The sequence below is a fragment of the Sander vitreus genome, chromosome 19, assembly GCF_031162955.1.
Source record: "Sander vitreus isolate 19-12246 chromosome 19, sanVit1, whole genome shotgun sequence".
NCBI classification, from domain to species: Eukaryota; Metazoa; Chordata; class Actinopteri; order Perciformes; family Percidae; genus Sander; species Sander vitreus.
Genome location: NC_135873.1, coordinates 11,106,420 through 11,132,040, shown reverse-complemented (window position 1 = coordinate 11,132,040; position 25,621 = coordinate 11,106,420). Strand labels below are relative to the sequence as shown.

Genomic DNA, 25,621 nt, shown 5'->3' with positions numbered 1-25,621 from the left:
CCCTGCCTTATACTTTCTGTACTGTCTTATATTTGACTGGTGTTCAGTGGTTGCATCAATAAGGAAAATATGAACTATTAATGAAAATAATGGCTAAAACCTTCACCACAAAGGTAGGGTGTATATCGGTAAAGCTAAACCGAGAGCAAAAAAGGTAATTTAACTCCTGAAACATGATTGTGGGCGCATGGTAATAGCTGAGGGCTCATGAGCATATTTACTCAAGACCCTGTACTTCCAGCACTCTTGCGTGGACCACACCCTTAATCTCAACTCCACACCTGTAAAGTTGCGAGACTGCTGCTTGCACTGTTGTGACAATAAAATCTGTCCACAGACAGACATAAATATAAATACCAGGCAAAGAACTACAATTCATTTTTGTGGTAGTTCCTGCTACACTAGGTGTGTCCAGCACCACATTTTGCCATGATGACATACACGCTGACTCACAAAGTGAAAACAATACCAGCCTTACTGTCGTGGCAGGTAGCAATAAAAGTGAAAGGTCCATGTCCCTTCATCTTCTGAACCCAAACCACCTGTCCCAGCAAGTCTTGACTAACCTATTTCTGTAAATGGGAGGAGCTCAGAGGCAGGGTTAGAGAGAAAAACTGTCAGTCACAGACAGGAGTAGCCTACAAAAAGAGCACTGCATTTTAAGTTTTGTTAGATATGATTCATATTGCAGCAGACGCCCCACGTCGACATTGTAAGTACATTTTCCTGCAATTCTCTTCTAGTTACCTTAAATTTGTTATGTAAAATAATTAGTGTGTGCTCGCTAAGGAAAAGCACACTCATGTAGCATAGTCTTATTCATAACCCATGGTTATTTAATGTCAGTTTGTTTAATAACACAATATTTCATCCTTGTACCAACTACGATCAAAACGTATGAATAGCCTTCTGGAGGCATTTTACACCTGTGCATATTCAAAGTTTAATTTTGGTTTAGCCTACAGGCTGAATGAGGAAGTTCAAAGTCTAAAACAGTGAGTAAGGGCAAGGTGTGGCCCGATCTGTGCATTAGCAAATCGAAACCAAAAATAATAAATCCTTAGCATTAGCTATTCTAGAATTTGGGACCAGTGTTTACTCAACTGTATTTATGTCAATATTAAATAACAATAACAATCTCAGCAAATACACTGAATATAGGAAGGTTTATAAGTTGTAGGATCAAACTGTTTTTGCATACAGCCTATGTCGGTACTTGGCCAAGTTTATCACAGTGTTGGTGACAAACGTCACCTCTAGTTTTATAGTGTTGTATGTAAGCATGTAGACCGTTTCCGATGTGGTTGCCCTCTGGTTTGAAGTATCGCCGATCTGTACCCACGGCACCCACCTTAATACGTTGGTTGTAAATGGGATTTCGTTTGAGCTTTTAAAAGCAATAAAAATGCATCTTGAAAATAAAATAAACATAATGAACCTTGAATTCTAATAATAGCTTTTGGCTGCATGTCAAAATTTAAAATAGCACCAAATGTTAGTACACTAACATAATTATTTTTGTCTTTTTACAGTTCCTCTGAAGCAAAGAAATGAATATCATTTCATCTATCCAGCTAACCACACAGGTCACAGCCCCCCCAACAGAAACACATCCTATAATAAGGTGCATTATAAACAACAACCCCAAGAAGCTCAAAAAATTACTTAAAGACGACGTTAATCAAGTTTACCCCTGCAGAGAGTGGAATGACTATATAACTCCACTGATTGCTGCTGTTGTAAATCAGAATAGGCAAATTCTTACTTTCCTTTTGCATCAGGGTGCAGACCCAAACAAGGCTTCCCAAAATGTCTTAACACCTTTGCATTATGTCTCACTATCCAAAGCACCACTTTATTTTGTGGAGAAACTACTTGAAGCAAAAGCTAATCCAAACGGATGCAATCCCATATTTCCCACACCGCTGCGAACTGCTGCCATCAATGACAGGGAGGATGTTCTGAAAGTGCTCATCTCTGCCGGTGCACTGGTAACTATGTTACCTCTCCCTGATCCTGAATTACAAAAAATATCTCAGATGATTCATGAACTTGCATCAAAAGGAGACAAATTGTGCTCCAAAATCAGATATTTCCTGGATATGGAAATTGCTGTGCGAGGGAAACCACCTGAAGAAGTGTTGAAAACCTTTGACAGTCACATGCTGCTGGAGGATCCTCAGACCCATCTGACCATGATCGAAATTCTCTTTACTGTTACTGGGCAAGGTAATGAGAAATACAGCCAGGGAAGTATGAAATGGTTGAAGAACACTAAAAATGTGAACACGTATATTACAGGTGCAGTCAGTCGCTTTCCAAACATCCCTGAGAGAGATGTAAAGAGAGCAATAGATAGTTTGCATGCAGTTTTCTGCACAATGGAAGACGTACTAAATGAGCAAGCATTAGCTATAATCCCCCAACTACTGGACCGGCTTTGCTCCAAAGATAGACCTGATATATGCCAAGCTGTTCTGCAAACTCTGTATGTGATAACACAGAAAACAAAAGGTACAGATGGCTGGGATCCTGACTTTATTGAGAAGTTATGCAAAACAGTTGCTCCTTTTGTAAAGGACCAACATTCTTCTGACATTAGAGTCTACACATATGGTGTATTTGCAAACTTGCTGTCAGTTGAACAGGCAGCTTCCATCTTTACATCAGTGGGGATAACTTCGGTGCCTGAGGACACACTAGCATTTGCAGATATGAAAATGAATGACAAGCTGAAAGAAGTGCTCAGACGACTGAAAAATCATTTCGGCAAACCAAACATGGAATGTAAAGACTCTGCAATCTTACCTGGATCCAAGAAAAAGAAGAAAAAGAAGAAGAGAAAGAAGGAAAAGCAAGAAGACCCAAACGATGATGTTTGCACTGCTGCAACTGATCTAACAGCAGCTCCTGTTATGGAGTCAACTTCAAATGTGATACCCTTCCAGTTCAATACTACTGTATCATCAATAAAACACAAATGGCTACAAATAAGCAATAGGTGGAGAGAAAAACTAGAGAAGCTTCTGAGCACTGATGAAAGTAAAGTAACCAGAATTGGGAGCATGATTTATGTGAATGATGCAGAATTCCGCATAGCGAAGGGAAGTGATGGTACTGAAGTCTTCTTGGGGCTGAGAGATGATGGCACTGAAGTTGCTATTAAGAGAATGTCTAAATGCAACTATCAAGTGCTGAAGAATGAGGAAGGATTTCTGCGACTTCCAGAGCTTGATCATCCATTTATTGTACGATATGTTGATGCTGCGGAGGATGGGATCTTTGGATATCTTGGACTTCAACTTTGTGAAAACACCTTGGAAGAGTACATCAGAAGTAATGATAGAAGTCTGCCGATAAAAGAACTTGTTTCTCAGGTTCTGGAAAGTTTAAGGGTGCTTCATTGTCAAAGTCCTCCAATTCTCCATCGGGATCTCAAACCACAGAATGTCTTGATCGGTAAGTTAAAAAATATACTGAAATGATGGAATTTTAAAATTCAGGAAAAAACTGTATTTGAATATGTCATGCATGATTATGTTTCCTAAGTTTGTCTACTTGATATGTCCTACAGATGTTAATGGGAGGGCAAGATTAGCTGATTTTGGCATAAGTAGACGGTTATCCAAAGGCCAAACAACTTATCGTACAGCCAGTGCAGGAACTAAATGCTGGATGGCCAAGGAGACTTTAGCAGACGAAGGTGACACTGACATACCATACAAGGCAAACACTGATGTACAGGTCAGTTTTTCTGTCTTACAAACTTAATTGATGACTAATTTAAAAATGCTTCCTTGATTGCTAAATGTTTTGTTAATTCTTAAGGTGGCAGGTATGCTCAGTTATTATATCCTTTCTGGGGGACACCATCCTTTCGGTGACAAATCCTATAAATGTGAGGGCAACATTCATGAAGGGAAGTACACTTTGGACCATGTTGAAGATGTGGTGGCAAAGGATCTCATTGAGTGGATGATCAATGAAGAACCAATGAACAGACCTAAAGTGGAAGAATGCTTGAGTCATCCCTTCTTCTGGAAACCTGAAAGGTAAGAAAGAAATAGCCTAATTGATTAATAATAAAATGTAATCAATTGTCTACTCTATGGTCTATCTTCTATGGTGTTGTCAGTCATTTGGTTGTTCTATCATTTTGGTCTAGAGTGAAATATCTCTACTGGATGGAATGGGACAAAATGTGGTACAAACGTTCATGGTTCCCAGATTATGTATCTTAATGACTGGTGATCGTCTGACTTTTCATTTAGCCTAGTAACAGGTTGACATTTTTGGTTCAGTATGAAATGTGGTCATAGCTATTCTGAATAGCCATACTGAAAGGCAGGCTGCTATTATAGCCTCATACTGGCTGTGTACCACTGCCTCTGCAATCTCCAACTATTTCATGTCTTTTGCAAGTCTTTGTGGTAGAGGTTGTAATGGGTTACAATAGTGTACCCGAAACCAAACCCGTCTATTATTTGAAAGCTAGGGCCCTGACCCATGCAGAACCGAGAAATGTCGGACCCGAACTCGTCTGGACCCAAAAGATACAGACCCAAACAACACAGATTTTAACGTTGATTTACTAATTAAGTTGTCAAAACCAAACGTTGTGTGGTCTAATGTAACAGTTGTAGCTTTCTCCCCTATGCCTGGCTCTGACGGATATAATCCATCCTCCTTGCCAAGAAAGTTGGTAAAATGCATCCAGGTTTTCTGTTATTCCTCTCTAGCCATGCCGTTTCAATAAGCAAGTCTACTCATTATTTCAGCTTAAAAGTCCACTTGGTGTCACAGTGGCGGATAAGAAATGTTTAGTATCCGCTTTGCAGTTTTATTGCATATAGCATTATAAAGATAACTTTGACTGTTTGCCCTTTTAAACAATTAAGTTGCCACAGCTGCTAAAGTCAGCATTGCTAATTTGCTATCATTTGTGCTCAAGCAAGTCTGACCTCTGCTTTCAATGTTGCAAGTTACAATACACACATACATACACACACAACACTACCATCACAATCAGGGCTGATCAGCGCTCAGCAGCTGGGTTTTCACTGATCCACATGGATATTACACATAATGTTAAACAACGGGACCGGACCCGGACCCAATTGACAGTATGAACCGTAGAGCCAAACCCATATGGGCCCTGGGTCGGGTTGCAGGGTTTGGGTGGACCCCTGAAGATTTATATTTTTTGGTCTATGTGATGAAGTGTGCAAATTGGGATAATGCACACTTTCAGTGTAATCTCAAAGGCATTTATTGTGTTTTGCTCAGAAGTAACGTAGTGGCGTGAAGAATGAAACAAGACTGATAGACCAATAGCTATGTTGGTGGCACTGTGCGACTGTATATTTAGGCACAACAGTGGTTTGGGCTACATTCTAATGTCAGCAGGCTTATAAGCATACATAGATAAAGGATAAGTGAAAGCTGTGACTGGAGTAGAGGATTCATCCTCTGGGCACCGTGGATGTCCATACCAAATGTTATGGAAATCCATCTAATAGGTTCATTTTGATAAAAGCCAATAATGTTAGAAATTCCGCCGGATGTCCCTCTTTTTAGGCCGGATGTCCCACACTTTCCGCTTTCTTTGTGTTGGAATTTTAACCTCCGGTGGATTTATGAGGACTATGGTTAACTGCTCCTCAGATCTCTCCAGGGTAAATCCAGACAGCTAGCTAGACTTATCTGTTGAATCTGAGTTTTCTGTTGCACGACTAAAACAACTTTTAAACGTACACGTTCCACCCAAACAAGTACTTTCCCGAGGCTATTTTGCAGCCGCACTATCATTGTTTCCCGGGGCTCAGCACCGCCCAAAAAGATTGTTGTTGTTTTAAAGAAATGCCAATAAACCAGAGCACGTTTTTCTCCCATCCCGGAATGCCGTGTGGACTAGCCAGACCCTCCTTTGCAGTGCTGTGGAGGAAGGTCTGGCAATGCGAGACTGTCTGAACTAACCATGACCCCCCTCAACTTGCCCATTGACTCACCTCTATGGGGTGCCGTGATATTTAGTCTTCAAAAGACTGGGGCTTATGGTAAATTGTGTTTGTTAAAGGCATCTAAAAAACAAATATTAGATAAACAAAGAGTATAGATCATTTGCATTGTTATCTAAATGTATGCAGTGAACCACACAACATACTGTTGGGTAAGGCTTTGTTCTAAGGCTGGATTTTTAATTATTAGCATTGTAACACGTGTCAGAACAGAACCTAGAAGTTCTGGTTAAACTATCTATAGTAAGAAGTAAGAAAAGAGCTGCTAATGCTAGCATACACTGTGATAGAGCATCATCCAAACTCCAACACAGTAGATGTGCCAATCATGCATGTAACTGCTAACAACCACCTATTGTAGCTAATGGTACTGCTTATTGGCTTTAGATGCTAGGTGTTGGTAGTTAGTTAGCGCTTGTATAACACTATTATATACATTCCTTACAGTTTTGCTGTTGTGTTTTTTAGTATCAATCATGCGTATTTGGCATGTGGAGAAATCCACAGCATACCCGGCCTGTTTTGCCTAGCAAATGGTCTCAAACACCATTTTTAGTTAGTATCATATGAGATTATGTAAGGTTCTGTTTACTTTGCAATACATGCATCCTGGATTTTCAGGAAAGTTGAATACTTGAGAAGGACTGGCAACAGGGATGAGGTGGCGAAATGTCGAAAGGCTGACAAGGAACTGGTTCGTTCATTGGAAGAATGTGCTGGAGATGGATCCTTCAAACAGTGGAGAAATAAGGTAACTGCAACATAACTGTAACTTCTGTATTCCTAAAATCCACTGTATGATTAATTATTTTTGGTGTTGCAGTGTCCACCAGAGTTGGTCCAGAAGATGGATGCCAAGAACAAAGCCTACCCTGACAACACACTGGGATTACTGCGATTCATACGAAACCTCCATGAGCACTAGTGAGTGAAAGTGATGCAGGGCCTTGAGATGTCACTAAAAATCAATCCTTCGTAATTTATCAACACTGACACAATCATTATTCACACTTTCATTTATTTTTTAAGAAAGTGTCGAGTAGTCTTTTTACAATACAAAAAGTACATACAACACGTACGTCTTAAGAATAATGTAATTTTTGTACACACTATTTCATCCTACTGCTTGCTAATACTATGCAACTATATCCACCCTGACATACAAAATGTTATATAAAATGATGTAAACTATTCCTTTTTTTTTTTGCAGTCCCAGGGATGCAGCCCAAGTTGATGTGATGACGATATTTCCTGATCTCTTTGGATGTGTTTACAAGTTTGCCAAGACCCAAGGGTGGAATTCAGAGCCCCCCTTAGAGGAAATGTTTCGGAGAGACGACCTCACCACCAACTGTACAATGATGTCCATAAACCCTAAGGAGCTTGTGGGTGTCCCAGTTCAGGAGTCTCAATCCAGTGACTTGAAGATGACTTAAAACAATTTAAAAGTCTAACAAGTAGTCAGAGCAAGAATAAAGCACACGCAATTCTGTTGTAATACAGTTTTAATAGTTAAAGTGTCCCAACTAAGTTGTTTAAAGAGACTAAACATACAGTTTTTTAAAATATCAAAATAAATGTGTAGAAGTATGATTGTAAAATGTGTTTCATCCTATTTATGTTAGGGTTATGGCACAACATCAATCAAAGATCAAGTCTCCCCTCTTGAGATGAATTACTATCTTAACTTTTGTAACTTTATTTCTTTAACAAATTACAACAGAATGTTAAGTCTCTGTATTCCCAGCTATTAGTGATTTGAAAGTAACATTGAAATGTATCCGGCTTCTTACTGTTCCCACATTTGCGGACTAAAACATACAAAATACTGAATATTGTATAGACAGAGCGGTGTATTGACTAATCTCTTAAAGGAGTACTTTATTGTACTAATAATAGAAAACCTGTTGGCAGAAGCCTGCACTACAACTTTTTCATTTTGTGGAAATGGTGCCCAAATTCTAGTTAACATAAATTAATCTATTCATATAAACTCTTGTTCATGTGGCTTAACTTACCTTGAGAAATGCAAAGTAAAAGCAATATTTAGGTAATACATATTGAAACATCTTCTGTTCGTTTTTTCAACAAAACAAATTTTTTTTTTATGACAGAATAACAATAATTAGTTACATGCCAATGTGCTTATTTATCATAGTCAGTCCTAGCCTGACGTCATCATACTCAGATTCTAGTCAGAATATGAGTCTGATACGGCTCCATTGGGCTGTGATTATGGGGCGTGTTTCAACCGAACCAGGAAAGAAAATGCCTCTGCATTCAATTGGATAGACCTACAACCAATCAGAGCAACGGAGTATGTGACGTATGTTGAGCGACGCATAGTTGTCAACAGAACTCAACTGCACGCACGCTGGAAATAGTAGAAGAAAATGAGTGTAAACGATCTTTGCCAGTGTTGTAAAAAGAATTTAAGGATACACGGAGTACTTACCAACACAATCATTTTTGAGAGAAAGGGTAACGGTGAATGCATATACGTTAGATTACATTACTGTTGATCATCTGTCCATCATGATCATCTGTCCATAATGTTTTCACAGATTGAGGAATCAATCATACCTAAAAAATTGAAAATTCTTAAATACTTGTACTTTTGATACTTTTTATATTTTACTGATGATATAACGTTACTGCTAGAGTCCTTTAAAAAAAACACTTTTTTATTCTTGTATATTTCCATGATATTGTTACATTATGTGGGGGTAAAAGAATGACAATTAACTATAATACCAAATCCTATGCTGATTTTTCACAAATAATAGAGGTAGGACAAGCTGTGTTTTGAGTTTCTTGAGCTGACTTGTTGAGGTTGCTGAGGTTCTACAATTTCAGAAGGGTTTTGAGACGAATAAAGAGGTTGGGTATTCATTCTGTTTTGTGAAAATACAAAATGTACATAAAACAAGGACTGCAATGCCATTACTGTGTATCATACAAAAGTCAGCAGAAACGATGGCAAGCGTCTTATTTTTTAATTGAATTGAATGGTATTGCACATGTGCATAACATAATGGAATATGTAAGCTTCATGACAGATAAAGATTCTCTTTTCATTATTTTTGTTTTAGGCATATTGGATGTTATCCTCAACATATACTTCAACTTGAGTATCTGAATAAATATTTTGAAAATATGATTGTAAGATGTGTTTCATTATATTTGTGCTATAGTTATGGCACAACATTGGTCAAAGATAATTTCCTCTCATCCACCCAACATATGTTGTATCATAATTTCTTGTAACATAATACTGGGTGAGAATTGAGCAAGGGTGAACAAAGTATTCAGATCCTTTATTTAAGTAAAGATACTAATACCACACTGAAAATGCTCCACTTCACGTAAAAGTCCTGTATTTAAAACCTTATTAGTACTATCAGCAAAATGTGCTTAAGTTAAATAAGTAGCCTACTTATTGTGCAGTAAAATGTTCCCTATCAGTGCTTTACTATAATACATGATGTTTTTGGATTAGTATTACGGCTGCATCTATGTGTATGTTGCATTTTACTGTTGTGTATGTTTAAGCTTGTGCACATTTTAACTCCTTATACTGTTGATCTATAGCAACGCATCATATTCTATAAGTTCAAAAATCAATTTGGAAATACATGTTTTTTAAACTGGACAGGAAGGGGATAAACTAATCTGAATGGTATATAAAGCTGACAAATGTAGTGGAGTAAAAAGTACAATATTTCCCTCTGCGATGTAGTGGAGTAGAAATATAAAGTTGCTTAAAATGTAAATAACTGAAATAAAGTACAAGTACCTTGAATTTGTATTTAAGTACAATACTTGAGTAAACTTACATCCATTCCACCACTGGAATTGAGGCCAAGCTAGTCTGGTTTATTATTCCCCAAGAAAGGGGCGCTCCAGTTTCGCTTTACTTCCGAATAATGTAGGATATCCAGTGTTTCATACTTAAATAGTGTTAGGGCATACTATGGAGTGGGGCATACATATAAATTGGAATTATTTCTCAAAACTAATTTCCTTCAACGAGAACTTTATTGTCAGCGTTGTACCGGAAGTCGTAGTTTTTTTCTTCTGCGCGATTTGACAGACAGCAGAGCCAAAGAAAGTGGCGTTGCAGGATAAACAAACGGAGGAGAGGCAGCTCGAACGGAGGCAGAGAGGCAGCCCTCATCCTGACATTCTGTAAAAAAAAAAAAATATATATATATATATATATATATACATATATAATATTTCGGATAATGCAGTCTTCTAAAAGGAGCGAGGGTGACTGGCAGGGGCTCGTCAGCGAGGTAAGTGAGTGGCGAAGACCGTGAACAGCTGTTGCAGAGACGGACTGATTTTACAGAAGCTCCCTCATCCATATGGAATGGGCTTCGGTGTCTTGGCTTAACGTTAATGACGTTAGACCGATGAGCTGTTTAACATCACATACAAACGCTACTTTTTCGTCTTTTGCTAGATAGGCTAACGATTCATAGAAAGGGTAAGCTAGCTATTTTGTCGTGCCGACAGACTCTAGGTTGGAAATACATTTACTCCCCTTAACGTTATGTGCTAGACTCTATGGCTAGACCAGATAAGCCCACCTGTGGGACTGCATTTACTCGAATAAATGTATCAAAACCTGAAGATTGAATATTCGACCTAATATGAATATAGAAAACCTAATATAAGCCTAACTGACTGTAAATGGCACTACTCATATAGCCTAGTGCTTACGTGTAGTCCCCAAAAAAATAATTCAAGTGTTTTTAAAAAGCTTATATAGAAACTTTAGTAATACCCAATATAATGAAAATACTCCAATATAGCTCTTTAATGCAGAGTGACCCACAAACCCAAATAAAATCAAAGGATTTGCTGTATTTCTTTGTCATATGTGATAGGAAGCTGCATTCAGGTTTGGAAGTGCTTGTAGAGAAAACAAGCAATGTAATATCACCACCCTGGGTTTTAGAGAAGTATAATGGACATTTTCACTATTTTGAGATGTTGTATGATGTTATAGAACAAACAAACATCCACTAAGTGAGAACATAATTGGCAGATTCATTAGTTGCAGCTTCACATATGGGATTAGCATGGTTGAGCTACAAACCACGCCATACTACAAGCTTCACTACACACTACTACTGCACATTCAGCTCCTTTTGTAGCGGCTGCTATTTCATTTGGTTATGAGCTGGTCTGACAGCTATCAAGGTTTACGCTGTTCCTTCTGCTGTTCCTTATCTACACGTTAACGCTCCAGTGTGTGTTTTTCCATCTGTAGGGAACTGGTCGGGGCTTGTAATATTTGCACTATTTAGTAATTTGACCTTTGCCATTGCAGGATAGGGAAATATTTAAGCCAAGAATAAGCTTACGAGAGATAGACGTTGACTTGCAATTAACTGTATGCACAATATAGCATCTCATAATACCACTTGTCTCTGTTGTGTCCTTGTGTACTGTGTTTGTTGTAGTTCCTGGTGTGTAAGCGCAAGCTGGAGAGTAAGAAAGAGGCCCTGCTCATCCTGTCCAAGGAGCTGGATACCTGTCAGCAGGAAAGAGACCAGTACAAGCTGATGGCCAACCAGCTGAGGGAGCGCCACCAGGGACTCAAGAAAAAGTACAGGGAACTCATTGTGAGTGGTTCAAACCTTCAAGGTGATGTGCATTTGTCTGTGTGCGCAGTATTGTCTATATACTCTCTGACCAAGCAGTCAGTCAATTAAATGGGAATGTTTAACAGTATGCTTAATGTAATATTTTCTAATTGTATTTGATGACAGATAATATTTTGATAATGTAACTCGTTTCATATTTTAGGATGGTGACCCCTCTTTGCCACCAGAAAAACGCAATCAAGTGAGTTGTGTTTGATTTAAAAGACTTTCTCACTGTCACTTATGCTAAAGTATTTGCCTTCGTTATGTTACAGTGTAAATTGTATGGTGTGGTTGAATGAAAATTGCTCCCTCCATTTTATGTTGATTTAGTTTGGGGAGCTAACCTCTGGGACATGTGTTCACAACAAATACAGGATCTCAATGGACAAACATCCTCATAATACCAAATAAATACAGATTACATGTCCACAGTAAAAATCTACCCACCTTACGAGATCTTTTTTTTTTTGTTAGGGTAAATGTCAAGGTATTTTTGTCTTGTAGAGACAAAGAGAAGGACTCTGCTTGGTGGTGCTTTCAAGCACGCTGCGACACCAGAATTAAAGAGTTGGTTACTGAATTGCAATGCATTATAAAAAAGGAGTCTTGCTGATTAGAGGACAAACAACAAGCAAACATCAGTGTTGTGAAAAGGATAATGCTGACACATATTATTGCTTATTATGTACAGTACAGTAAATAATGGGATTCTTGTAAATTGGTTGTAAAAAAAAAGAAAAGAAAAAAGTAAATGACCAATTAAGTATCTGCTTTGAAATAAATATTACATCTATGGTTTAGACTGAGAGGGATTTTAGTTGTGATATTGATTATTTAGAATTCTGTTTTCTTATAGCGAACTGTATTTAGTCCTATGGGTGATGTGTTTGATGACAACCCATTCAAAAGCTGTAAATCACAGTTGTTTCTGTATGTTAACAATTGTCCCTGTGTATATGTTTCCCTGAGCTGAAGAAGAAAGATGTGGTATCCTAATTGAATGGGTTTAATTATTGGATTTGGACCCTCTCCATGATGGATCAAGTGGCCTGTTACCATTATTACATCCAAACATACCATTGTCATTCCCTCTTCTTCTCCACCTTCTCCTCAGGTGAACCTGGCTCAGCTGGTGAGAGACTCGAGGGAGCGAGCGAAACAGCTGGCTGAGGAGGTGAAGGAGCTGACTCAGAGGCTCACCGAGGCCCAGGGGGATAACAAGGTAAGGTTACCAGGGCCAGCATATAACATGACCATTTTACTCAGTCCAGTGCATGATTAGATGTGTTTGAGATACACAGTGCATTTCAAATTTTTTTTTTTGCTACAGCTGCTGAGAATGACCATTACTCGACAGAGGCTGGGGGATGAGGAGGTGGGCGCGCGCCATTTCCCCGCCCATGAACGTGAGGATCTAGTTAACCAGCTAGAGAGAGCAGGTCTACAGGTATATACATTTCCTTTTTTTCTTCTTTTTTAAATCATCCAAAACCAAGACAACTGTCTCAAATTTAGCTGATATCACATCACATTTAAACATGTCCAGTGTTACAATGACATTTGATCATAGGTACATTTTCTTTGGTTTTTCAAAACATACAAAAATAGCCTCAGTAGTTCATAATACAATTCATTCACATTTTGCATTGTGCATCAGGGACATGCATCACTTTTTCTACTTTATTCTTACCCCCATGACTACTGTCACTCCTGCAAGCTACATACACACAGTGCAGTAAATACTGCCATTATGAGGCTTACATTGTGATGGTGTTCTATTTGATTCTATTATTTTGATAAAAAAACAATACTTCCCCCCTCCTTTGAACCTGCTGTTGAGGTGTTCTTGCTGATTGCTGAAAATAGTGTATGTACTCAGCAAACTCTACTTTAGTAAACAGAGCTTCAAAATATCTTTCAATGGAGTCTCTGACAAACCTTTTTGCCTGGTTGTTTTTTTCTAGATGGAGGAGATGGAGCACAACATGAAGGCTCTGGCGGACGAGCTGCAGGATGTGAAGTCGGAGCGCAGTGTGTTCAGGGAGAAGACCTACCGGCTCAACGTGGAGCTCAACCACATCTTGGGCAACCGTGAGGCACGCATAATTGATGTGGATGCCCTCTGCATGGAGAACAGGTAAGTGAGACAAATGAAGCAGATACCTAGGACACAGAACTACCTTCACTGATAACATTGTTTCAAGCCTGTTCCACTTCTATTTTTCTAAATCTCTAATTCAGCCTCTGGAAGGCTCATGTGTTTGATAAGAGTTGCATTTCCCAGGAAATGGCTTTAAATCTTAGTACTTAGTTTGCTACTAGTTATATCAGTTGGACAATGCAACATTACCTGTATACATGTACTTGATGTTAAGTAGGTGAGGGGAGTCCTTTTTAGATTTTTTGAGCTTTTGTAAGATTAAACCAATAACAATGATTGTTTTTTATGCCCCAAAATGTAGATTTGACTATTAGTTTAAATGATCATGGGGGACGGCTTACACTAAGAGTAAAGTATTGTGTAACTATTGCACGTCTGACTTATTTCAAACATTTTCAAACATCAAGTTTCATATAGAATATTTATGATTGCCTGGGCTTCAACTTAAAACTATTGTCCGTGTCCGTTATGATTTGCATGCAATCTGCACCTCATCAATCTCATTATATATGCTGTGACTCTGATGGTGATATGGATCATTGTTACTGTAGGTACTTGCATGAGCGTCTCAGCCAACTGCAAGAGGAAGTGAACCTGCTGAAATCCAACATCATGAAGTACAAGGTACAGATGGAATCACAGGGATTTTGAGGATTTATGAAACAACAATTCAGTTGACCTAACTGAATTTTCATTCGTATGCATATGAACTCAAAGTAAAACTTTTATTTAAAGTGTTCATCAAACATGGCAGAGCGGGCTTTATTCTCTCGTTTTCCCCTCCCCACAGACAGCTCTTGAGAGGAGAAAAAACTACAGCACATATGGGAAATCAAACAGCAGTCCTCTAACTGGTGTCCTCTCAGCCAAACAAGGTGAAAACACAAACTGTTCAGCTCACTTTGATTTCTCTTTAAAATCCGACATAAATAGATACCAGAGCAGCTGATCTGGGGAGTGTTGAAGGCCAGTAAAATGTTTTCCCTCACCACCTGTCTGTATTATGGCACATGAGGTAGTTTTTGATCAGATAAACTCTGCAACTGATTCATTCTTCATTATAACGAACCAGTTTCTTAAAACACCGTTGTTTCTAGCCATGTCATAATGCATTATTTAATAACTCCTTTTTGCCGATCCCTGAAGCCACCGCTCGGGCACCAGCTGGGTTACTAATTGTATTCCGAGTGGTAGAGAGCACCACTGGCGGGGAAATGAGCCTGCCAAGACTGACAGTTGCTGGCAGAAGCAGCACAGTGGGCTCCAGAGTTAAAGTTAGGAGAGTGTCACTAGTAGACAGCTGTTTCTAACTCTCCATCTCTGTCTTGCTCTTGTCGTACTGTTTTCCCCGTCTCATGTTAAATCACCCTTTTTAAAAAAAAAAAAAAAAAAAACGTTTGACTGGTGCATTATTGGCAGGTTGTAGGTTAGTACCATGTTTTTGTAGATGGCTTCAAATAAAAATAGCTTCCTTCTTTTTATTCTCTCCTTCTATTCCATTCTGACCTATATCAGTGTAAATAGTATTGGGACTTACTTATCTTTGTTCCCAGGATCTTTTCTTTCTGTCTCTTCCAAAGGTTAGAACTGAGCTGGGAGAAAAGGCATTTAAGTTTGCTGCTCCCTCTACATGGAACAAGTTACAGAAATCCATGTAACTTAATGAGCTGGTCTCATTGGTTGTTTTTAAGAGGATGATGATTGACTTGGAGGCAGCCACATCTGGCTGTAGATGTTTTGCCTGATGTGTTTAGGATTGTGGTTGACTTTGATGGATTTGCTGTTTAAGTTGTTTTATGTTTTTAGTGTTTTTGTGTATTTTGTGTTTGTATGTATGTGTGGTTGTACTGCTGCCTGTCTTGGCCAGGACACTCTTGAAAGAAAGAGATTTCTCTTCCTGGTTAAATAAAGGTAAATAAAAATAATAAAATAAATTCCTACCTGTCTTAAAATCAGATTTATCTGACACCTAGTTCAGGAGATGCTCCTGGAAGAGCAGGGCTGCAACCTGCCAGCCACGCCTCAGTCCATCTCCGACCTCAAGTCCCTGGCCACAGCTCTGCTGGAGACCATCCACGAGAAGAACCTGGTGATCCAGCACCAGAGGCACACCAACAGGTAATGAAATGGTACATTATAATGATATCGGAGGAACCCTCACATGCTCCTCCACTGACTGCAAGGACTTTTTCACAAGCCTCAGCTGTAAACTTCATCCTCCTGGCACACTTATAATGTTTACATACCTGTTCCTGAATCCTCCTCCACCTGCAAGGCAAACACTGGACTGTGACACACACACACACACACACACACACACACACACACACACACACACACACTGTTCATCAGTCCCCAGTAACCTGACCCATCGTACTTGGTCTGCAGGATCCTTGGAAACAGAGTAGCTGATTTGGAAAAGAAGCTGAAGACGTTGGAGGTTTCAGGACTGTGGAGTCTTCCAGGTGGGTCTCTAGACCAACTGTTAAAGCTTCCACAGAAAATACACTTAGGCTGTACCACATTGCAGTCTCCTTCTTAAAGTCCTGAAACCAAAATCCACTTATTAAACAAAGACAGAGTAATAACAGTCATACAGTAATTTGTCATGGATATACATTATTTTGGTTTGTGTATTAAATAATCATCATAATTTCACAATTATATAATATTTTTGAATGTTTCTGATAAATCCATGTGAATTAGAGCAAAGTGGGTAGAAGGTATAGCTGCTGTGTGTAGTTAAATGTCTATAAGGCAGTTACATATGATCAGGAACTTTACTGTAGGCATCCGTCTCAACCTCTGCATGTATCCACTCTCGCAAAGACTGTGTGTCAATGTTTCTGCCTATGTTTTTGACCCGGTTGGTACTTCCTCTACCACACCATTAGCAAACATGACCGTGTGACTATGGGCGTGCGTGCATGCGTGCGTGCGTGTTCACACAAAGTAAATGTAAAAATGAAAAGGTTAACTACCGACCCTTTAACTTGATAAACGTGATAAAGTGCCATTTATGTCCCTTTTTATAATTAAGAATTTGCTGAAATATAAGAAGAAAATGTTTTTTCCAACACTACACCTCACATACATTGCTCCTAAATGCTTTTTAAGTTTTAAGTTAAAAAAAAACAACCATTATCTCTTATTGTTATAGCTAGCAAACTGGCTTACACTGTTTTACCTTTTTCCTTTTTTTTAATCGAAATATTAATTCCATTACACTCATTACATTAATGAGGTTTTATGTTGATAACGGTGTGTCTTTCTCTCTTCTCTTGCTGCGTCTCAGGCTTGACCTACCGCGTATCCGTGGGAATTGGGAGTATGTATTCCTTCTGCCCCACTTAGCCCATCCATGCCCTCCACTATGTCCTGCCAGGACAAATCTGGGCAGACGCCCAGAAAGCGTGTCACCTCATGCCCACCGTTTACAATGTGTTGACTCCATTGACCACCCGCTTATGTGTCTGTTCATTATAGCATTGACTAGAGCAGGCTGCCTGAATATCACACACTTATATTTTTGGTCTAGTGGATCTGTCTGAAAATGTACACTCAGGGGAGAAAAAATATTATTTTTGAATGTTGGGGTTGGGCATGTTTTAATCGCAGGAGAGACATTAAAAGAAGCACGCTACTGTCTTCTTGGTTCATTTTAAAATGTGCTCAGATTCTCACTGGCAAGAATTTGAATCAAAAGTCATGTGAGACCAGGACAGAGGGCTGTCATATCGTAGAGTTATATACAGTATAATGCAGACTGTGTAGTCAGAGAAAAGAGAAAAAGAATTGATTAACAGACCAAGTTGTTTTTCTGGGAATTGGAGTCAAACTAATATAGGAATAGGATATGATAAAATAAATAGTAAAATATGCTCTCAAAACTGTAGATATCGGGTTTTTTTTTATTCTTGTCATTATGTGAGACAGTGGAGAAAAGCTCCTTCAATTTGAGGAGCAAAATAAAAGACTCCACTAGTATTCAAAAACAATTACATATACAACACCATTTTTAATTTTTTATGTATCCATGCATCTGTGTATATGAGTAAACCCCGGCTTATGAATAAAATATATTTGATATGCACTGCATCCATAGCAGCCCTTACATTCTGATAAAATGGCTGACAGCTTTTTCCATCCTTTAAATAAACCTCATCCTCAGAAAACCGCAACCAAATGTAATCTACCAAATGTAAACTGTATAAAAAATTAGTATTCCAAACTACATTTGCAGTCAGAAAAAGCCTACCTAAAAAATAGTTCCCTGCTTTTACCACTGGAGGGAGATGTTGTGCCGTGTATAAACCAGACTGAGAGGTGGCGGGGCTGCGGCTGGATGGAGGTGCCCTGTCATGAGACCGTCATTCTCACCGCCATAAAACTGACAAGCATCCATTACTGAAAATGATTGCCCACATTACAAACACATTTAGGGGAATGTGCCGTTATTAGGGAATTTGTAGGCGAGGGCCCAGAGTGCCTGACGACCACACTGTCCACCACAGTTAGGGAGACAGAAATATAGCGAGAGATGTGAGCGTCTGTGGCCTTGATGTGATACGAAGTTGGGCTGATGGATATTAAAGGCAAACAGGATAGGATGGAGGGCTATGGCTGCCTATCTGAGACCCGGACAAAAACTAGAGGTGACTACGTTGTCTCAGGATCAGAGAGAGCCAAAAACAATAACAATGACATTGATGCAGTGAGTCGGATAAAGTTGTGATTGATAGATCCCCACCAGTCCTCCAATCCACCCAACCCCCATGGTGAATGAGTGCACCTGAAATGTAACACAGCAATGAAAGCATGTCAGTGTGCATCAGCTATTGAAAAGACAGAGGTGGATAAAGAATACACCCATAGCTTTGTTTTGGTCCAGTGACAGACTTGTTTCCGTTCAAGATGCATGCATTGCCTTGTCACTCTAGAGCTAGACAGCACTGCATCCCAGTGTAGGGTTTAACCGTTTGACTGTTTGACAGACATCTCTTTTTTTGTCTCCTTATTTGTGATATGGAGTGTATGATCCCGTATGTTGGAGTGTCATATAATGCAAAAGAGCCTGTTATCTTTTGCGGGATGGTTGCATACGCCTATACAGTATTTTGTATGTGTGTGTTAGGGAGAAGAGGAGATGGTTAGATGGCTGGTCAGGCAGCTGCCAGAGAGGTTTAAATGAAGTCGCTGGTGTCTCCTGCTTCCTCCTGAATGCTGCCTGGCGCTGGAGACCCACTGCTGCGCTCAGTGTGGGCACTGCTCTTCAGTAACCAACACTACCGTATTATTGGCTTTCAAAGGCAGTCTGCAAAACTCCTCTAAGGCCTCTCTCAAAACTTAAAGAGAGTGCTCGGATGCAGGCGTAGTCTTAAACCTTAAGACCTTTTCTTAACTGATCCAATTGATTGATATCTCCGGTTGTATCGGGTCGTTGTGGGCCGTGTTTCTAGTCAATGAGCGTTATTGCTTTATGGCAGTATTTGATTCATTCATGTTTCATTAATGTCATGTAACATTTTTTTTCCAGATATTTGATTCATTGGGTTAACCAAAAACATTCCCATCTGGTCATTTCAGCTATAACAAGTTTCAAATGATTTACCATATTTAATTTTATAAGGACATAAAGTTACATATACAGTGGGGAGAACAAGTATTTGATACACTGGCGATTTTGCAGGTTTTCCTACTTACAAAGCATGTAGAGGTCTGTAATTTGTATCATAGGTACACTTCAACTGTGAGAGACGGAATCTAAAACAAAAATCCAGACAATCACATTGTATGATTTTTTTAAATAATTTGCATTTTATTGCATGACATAAGTATTTGATTATTTACCAACCAGTAAGAATTCCGGCTCTCACAGACCTGTTCTAAACTAAGGAGTGGCTCCGTCAGAAGCATCTCAAGGTCCTGGAGTGGCCTAGCCAGTCTCCAGACCTGAACCCAATAGAAAATCTTTGGAGGGAGCTGAAAGTCCGTATTGCCCAGCGACAGCCCCGAAACCTGAAGGATCTGGAGAAGGTCTGTATGGAGGAGTGGGCCAAAATCCCTGCTGCAGTGTGTGCAAACCTGGTCAAAAACTACAGGAAACTAGCTAACAAAATTAGCTACTAAATGACATCAGGCAATAAAGTGGCGGTGCTAACAAACTGATGTTTAGCATAATGTTGACTAAATTCACCATCTTAGTTAATTAGCAATAAACATAATTTACAGCTGAGACTGATGGGGATGTCATTGGTTTTGTCAAGTATTTGGTCATAAACTAGACAAATTGAAATGTTGACCTGGGATCAACAAAGTTATTATAATTATTCCTGACGGGCTATAATAGTTTGTACCAAATGTAATGGTTGTCCATCCAATATTCGTTGAGACATTTCAATCTAATAATATAGCATAATGATTAAAACCACTCTTTTAAACATCCTGCAACATTGTTGCTTCTCTTGATGCCCACAGTTGATCTGTAGAAGCCACAGGATCCAAACAGCCCCCACCCCACGCTATCACTCACTGTTCCCATGTCAGTGTAAACACTGAGCATCCATAACAATATGGAGTGTATTCATAACAATATGGTCTCCGTTCACCATTCATGATTCTTAGGCATCTGCCATCCAGTCGACCATTTTCTCATTCTTCTGTTTGGTTTTGTGCCTCACACTTGAATGGCCAGAGAAACATGCCTATTCACAGGGTTTCTGTGAAGGCAAAGGCTGATGCACGCACTTACAGGCCCGTGTATGCATGTGTTTATGTAAAAACAGTTTTGTGTGTGTATGTGTGATGTCTGGTTTATAGTGCAGTCTCCTATGAGTAGCATATGGTGTCATCCTAAAAGGCGTGCAGCCATCACTAATGAAGACAGATGACAGGGAACTAAAGCCACTTCCTGTGAGCACTGCAATGCATACGTGCGTGTATGTTTCAACACACACAACACAGCACCATACATGTGCTTGGACAAGCTCCATCCATTCCTAACATGACCCAAACTCTTCATACCTCTTACTGTGTGCTTTTGTTGTGATTTGGGTGTGAAAGTAACAGGGTGCTGTTCTTTGATTGTGGTCTTACAGGGACACGAGACAATATGACACAGAATGAAAACCTTCAACCAGAGCTTCATCCAACACGTGCCAAAACTCAGCCAAACATGCAGCCACCCAAAGGTGAGTGTGTAATTGTGTGTAACTGACTTCTCCAGCCATTGATAATAGAACCCACAGCTAACGGGATAAACACTGTAATTAGCCACCGCGTGCTAAACACTCCTTGCTATCTTCCCTGTTTAACCCAAGTCCTTTCCCTTCCCGCCTCCACTCCTCTCTGCTTCTCATTGGTGCAAGCTGCCCAAATGCCATGGCATTTTGAAAATGTGAAGCAAATTCTCGCCCGCTGACATTCAGAAACTTCTGCCGTGTTCTCTTTGAAAGGGGATGGGGGACGGGGGGGGGGCATAAATATGGATGCCAGTTTAAGTAATGTTGCTTTCTTCCTACGTGTTTTTGCGTGTGTATGTGTGTGTGAGAAAAGGTGGCCAGGACTCTATGTGCAGTCTTTAACCTTTTTGCCTGCACATCCACAAATATGGGTCAGTAATCCCCAAAGTGAGAGCATATTTTGGCGAAGAAGCAGAACTAAGCTGTTGCTACTGCCGAGATGCGGGGCGTCACACTTGTCTTGCGTCCCCTTGTCTGTGGCGCTGCTGCTATATTTAGCCTGTTGCCATGGAAGCACTTCAGTCACATAAGTAATTGAAATAACTTTCTACATTGACACAGTGGTCCAAAAGAGGAAAGTTTTCTTTGTGTTTTCTTTTGTAAGTGTTTTTGACACATAAAAAAAGATATAATAGAAGTAATTAACAGATTGACTGCCACACCATTATAGGCTTCGGCCTTTCAGCATCCTTAGTTTATATTGGCTAGTCAATTGCTTACTGTGACATCAGTTCAATTCTTCGTACTTAGCGATAACTCATTAACTACCAACTATTATTGTTTTCTGCTTCATATGCATGTGTTTATCCCTCCTTAAAATGCATTGTAAACTCTGGCTGAAATGTTGCCACTCAGTGAGAGTTCTTTATAAGGAGTATTAGTATTACTAGTACAGAGCCCGTTGAAAATGGGCCGGTTTGGAATGGGCCGGTTGCGCGGCCTGTGGTATTGCTGCTTGTAGAATTCAAAACCAAATTGTACCCCAAAATGACTTACAGAAGGACCCCAAACCACTTAATATGCAACTCCACTGTATAGCCTACTACTGACTTACTGTGTAGGTTACCTCTACATCAGAGGAAGACATTGTACTACTATATTTACCTGACAGAGAACGTTGCAGATTCAAAATGTAATCACAAAATATCACAATGAAAATGTGGAGTAATCAGACATTAGCCTCATGATGGCGGGGGCATTTTAGCGACTGCAATGTTATTAGTGTTGTAAGTTAGCAGTACACTTAATTAACCCGACCCAGGGGGAGTCAGATGGAAACTGCTGTGTCTGCCCGTATCAACTCTGAGATTTTCTCGCATTGCACAGCACTGTGAAGGAATAATCTCCGAGATTACGTTATGTTCTACTTAGCACTATATAGTGTCTGGCTTATATCCAGCAATCATGTAGCTAACGTTGGAAGCAGGAAAGGAGTCAAAGATACGTCTCGCTTTATTAGATAGATGCAAATTAAATAAAGTTAGGGTTAGGATTAGGGCCAAAGTACTTGTTTTCTAATGTAACTATGGCCTCAGATCAAATGACCAGTTGTCTCCTCTTCCCTCTCCCAGTTGTGTCAGACGACAGAAGTTCACATGAATCATCGTGGGAATGCCACACCGCTGGCAGCGATCTTGGCACAGATGGCGTCAGTAGGGAAGACGCACCTGCACAGCTCAACAGCCTGGAGCCTCTGGTGGGGGTGGAGACGAATGGGATTGACAGGAGAGGGGGAGAAATCGAGACCCTGACGGAAGATGGAGCCGCCTCAGGGCTGCAGGAGGGGCGGAGTCCAGTGGAAGAGGCGGGGCATGAGGTAGAGGGAGGGGAGGATGAAGAACTGGGTTCCACGGTGGAGGAAGGAGAAGAGGCAGCTCTGGCGCTGGGTGTAATGTCCACTGAGTCAGACCTTTCATGGCTTCCAATTAAACAAGCCTCTTTTGATCATTCAAAAGTGGGTCATCAGCCCTGCCAATTCCAGGACAATAAGTCAAATCATGCACCTGAACATGTAGAAGACTCTGTATCAATTCCAGAGAACCAGTCCACAGAGGTGTCGAATACAGGGGACTGGGACATTGTGGCTCTGCGCAGTGACACCTGTTGTAGTGACAGCTTGGCATGATCTGACGACGTCACTGAAAGACTTATTTAAATCCACGTCCTTGTCGTTCTTATTGATAATTGCATTAATCAGCTTGCATTCACACACCATGACCACCGCTCACTAGCTCCCTGCTCCACCTAGCAGCTCTGTTTTACTCAATAAAACAGAGAGAAAAAAACATTTTTTCAGCCACCGTTGACAGAGCCGGAGGTGCACTTTGTACCTAGACAGGGTTGTTGCTGCGCTGGAACACAAAATCTTGAAATCAATGGAGTTGCAAACTTAATGCCCTACAGGAAGAATTTAGCTAGGAAAATAACAAATATAGCAACCTCAACTCCTGCGCTCTATATTCCCTTCTTCCTTTCCCCTATGATAAGATGATCCCAATTGTTTGCTTTCTTCTTCCTCCTAAGGGATGCCAACAAACTGAGTGCTACATTTTGTTACTCTCATAGGGGGTCAAAATTGGCTTACCAAAACTTGTAATGAATGTATTGTACATATGTCTTTTGATGTCTATTCATCTGTACGTATGATTAGGTGAATCTTACTAATCCATCAGTTATTTATTTATTTAGAAGTTGATATTTGGATGAGATGACATGTGCCTTATATGTGGAAATATATACTGATATTTATTAATATAAATGCATAAACCTGCAAAATTACCTGTCTTGAAGTTGGTCTTATGTGACCCACGCACATGCACCAAAAAAAAAATTGATTGTATGAGAACAGGATTGTAACAATATCCACTTTTAATGATTAACTGTAACTCTTGTCAATGAAGAGGTACTCGAGTTCACCTGACAGGGCACATGGTATTTTGGGAACCACTGGTCTAGTGACATTGAAAGTTCTTTATTGATATTTGTATCAGGTCCCTCCTGAAGCTAGAAACCACACAAGCAGGATTTTCATTAAACTACACTTCCACTCTGACACAGAGGCTGACTTTGGGAACTCTGTGCAATATTTGTTTGAGCTTTCACACACAGATGAGGTTTGTTTGATAGTAATGTTCTCAACCAGAAAATGAGCCCATATCCGCAGAAAATCGCTCCGACTAATTTCTAAGGGTTCACAAGGTTGGTCTCTCATTAATTCTAAATGCAGCAGTCTCAGTCTTTTGATTGTTTTACAGATTAGAGCAGCTTAACTTGATTCTCTTCTTTCCAGCCTTGGGAGAAAATTGTTCTTACATCACAAATCGACATTAGACAGTTGTCTAAAATCCTAGAAATATTCAAATTTTATTTTTAATTGAATTAACATTCATTTTTGGAAGGATTTTTATTTCAGTTGTCCATGTGCGAAACATCATTTATATATTTTCCACTTTTTAGGGCCTTAGACGGTATTTTCTCAATCTACATACACATGCAAACACACGCACAACAAGCGTCTCAGTATGATTGTGTAATTTTGAAAACAAAAAGTTTTTCAACACTGTAAAATGGATGCACAGACACACCCATTTTGTCTCACAGCCAGAGTCCAGAGCCCACTGTGTATTGAGAATCAGTGGTGAGGCCTACTCTTCCTGCATGCAGGTGACAGCTGGCCTCTCCAGGCAAACACAGTGTCAAAGCCAGAATCCATGAACTGCTTATTCTGCAGAAGGCAACTTGCTATTTTTAATCTCTGACACAAAATAGAGACGAGGAGAGAGAAAGAATTGGAGCTAGGGAGCCATGGTGTGTACCCAGTGTCGGCCCTGTGCCAGGCAGCTGATTTGGCACACTGCAGCAAGCCTTTTTTTCCCAAGGAGTTTAAGTTCATAAACCAGATGGAGTCTGAACTAATGAAATTGCAAGATGATACCAGCATGCGTTGGGTTCCTCAAAAAGTCGTTGACCATTTATTTTTATTTTTGCATGCACATGAAAGCCTGAAAGAAATTACTGAGCTTTGCATATGTGTTAGACTCACAACTGTGTTCTTTCTTTTCTATTTCAGGAAAGATGTGGAAGGGGAAGGAGCCACGGTTGTGGGCCGGTCACAAATCTGTCTGTCCTGCGTTATTTAAACATTAGCCATGACGTTAACTGTTCCCTGCCAGGCTTTCTCACTATTTCACATAAAACACTTTAGTGAAACATATAAGCAGGTTTAAAAAAAAAAAAAAAATTAAGTATGACCAGATCCTATATATCGGACACTATTTGCTCACAACAGATGTATAAGTATTTTGTATATCTTGGCCAGTGAGTAAAAATAAATTACAGTACAAATATTATATGAAAGAAATACAATATATGTTTTTGATCACCATTACATAGTTTGTCCACCAGAGAGCACTGACTGTAATTTTTCAACTTGCAAAATGTCCTATTCAGTACATGTTGTGGCCACAATTGTCAAAATGTGGATCCTTATATACATATGTTTACTATGGTACGACTATCTGCCAATATATCATTAAAGTATTT

At 39.7% G+C, this 25,621-nt stretch overlaps 2 protein-coding genes across 3 annotated transcripts; both read left to right on the top strand.

The window, feature by feature from the left end:
• The first annotated feature begins 584 nt into the window (after positions 1–584).
• LOC144533994 (uncharacterized) lies at positions 585–9,174 on the top strand. 2 transcript variants are annotated; one of them, XM_078275581.1, is made up of 7 exons: positions 585–712; positions 1,849–3,459; positions 3,575–3,744; positions 3,829–4,052; positions 6,639–6,768; positions 6,841–6,941; positions 7,228–9,174. In XM_078275581.1, exons 1-7 carry the CDS (start codon positions 676–678, stop codon positions 7,451–7,453), a joined length of 2,499 nt encoding a protein of 832 aa, XP_078131707.1. In that variant the 5' UTR covers positions 585–675; the 3' UTR covers positions 7,454–9,174. The 2 variants fall into 2 exon arrangements, with proteins under 2 accessions (XP_078131707.1, XP_078131706.1); XM_078275580.1 differs by having other exon boundaries at positions 1,533–3,459.
• A 915-nt stretch (positions 9,175–10,089) lies between these two features.
• ccdc149a (coiled-coil domain containing 149a) lies at positions 10,090–25,116 on the top strand. Its single transcript, XM_078276304.1, has 12 exons — positions 10,090–10,315; positions 11,492–11,653; positions 11,838–11,876; positions 12,792–12,899; positions 13,008–13,124; positions 13,642–13,814; positions 14,390–14,462; positions 14,629–14,713; positions 15,812–15,956; positions 16,227–16,303; positions 20,936–21,028; positions 22,651–25,116. The coding sequence occupies exons 1-12, from the start codon at positions 10,265–10,267 to the stop codon at positions 23,202–23,204; spliced, it is 1,677 nt and encodes a 558-aa protein (XP_078132430.1). The 5' UTR covers positions 10,090–10,264; the 3' UTR covers positions 23,205–25,116.
• The last annotated feature ends 505 nt before the right edge of the window (positions 25,117–25,621 follow it).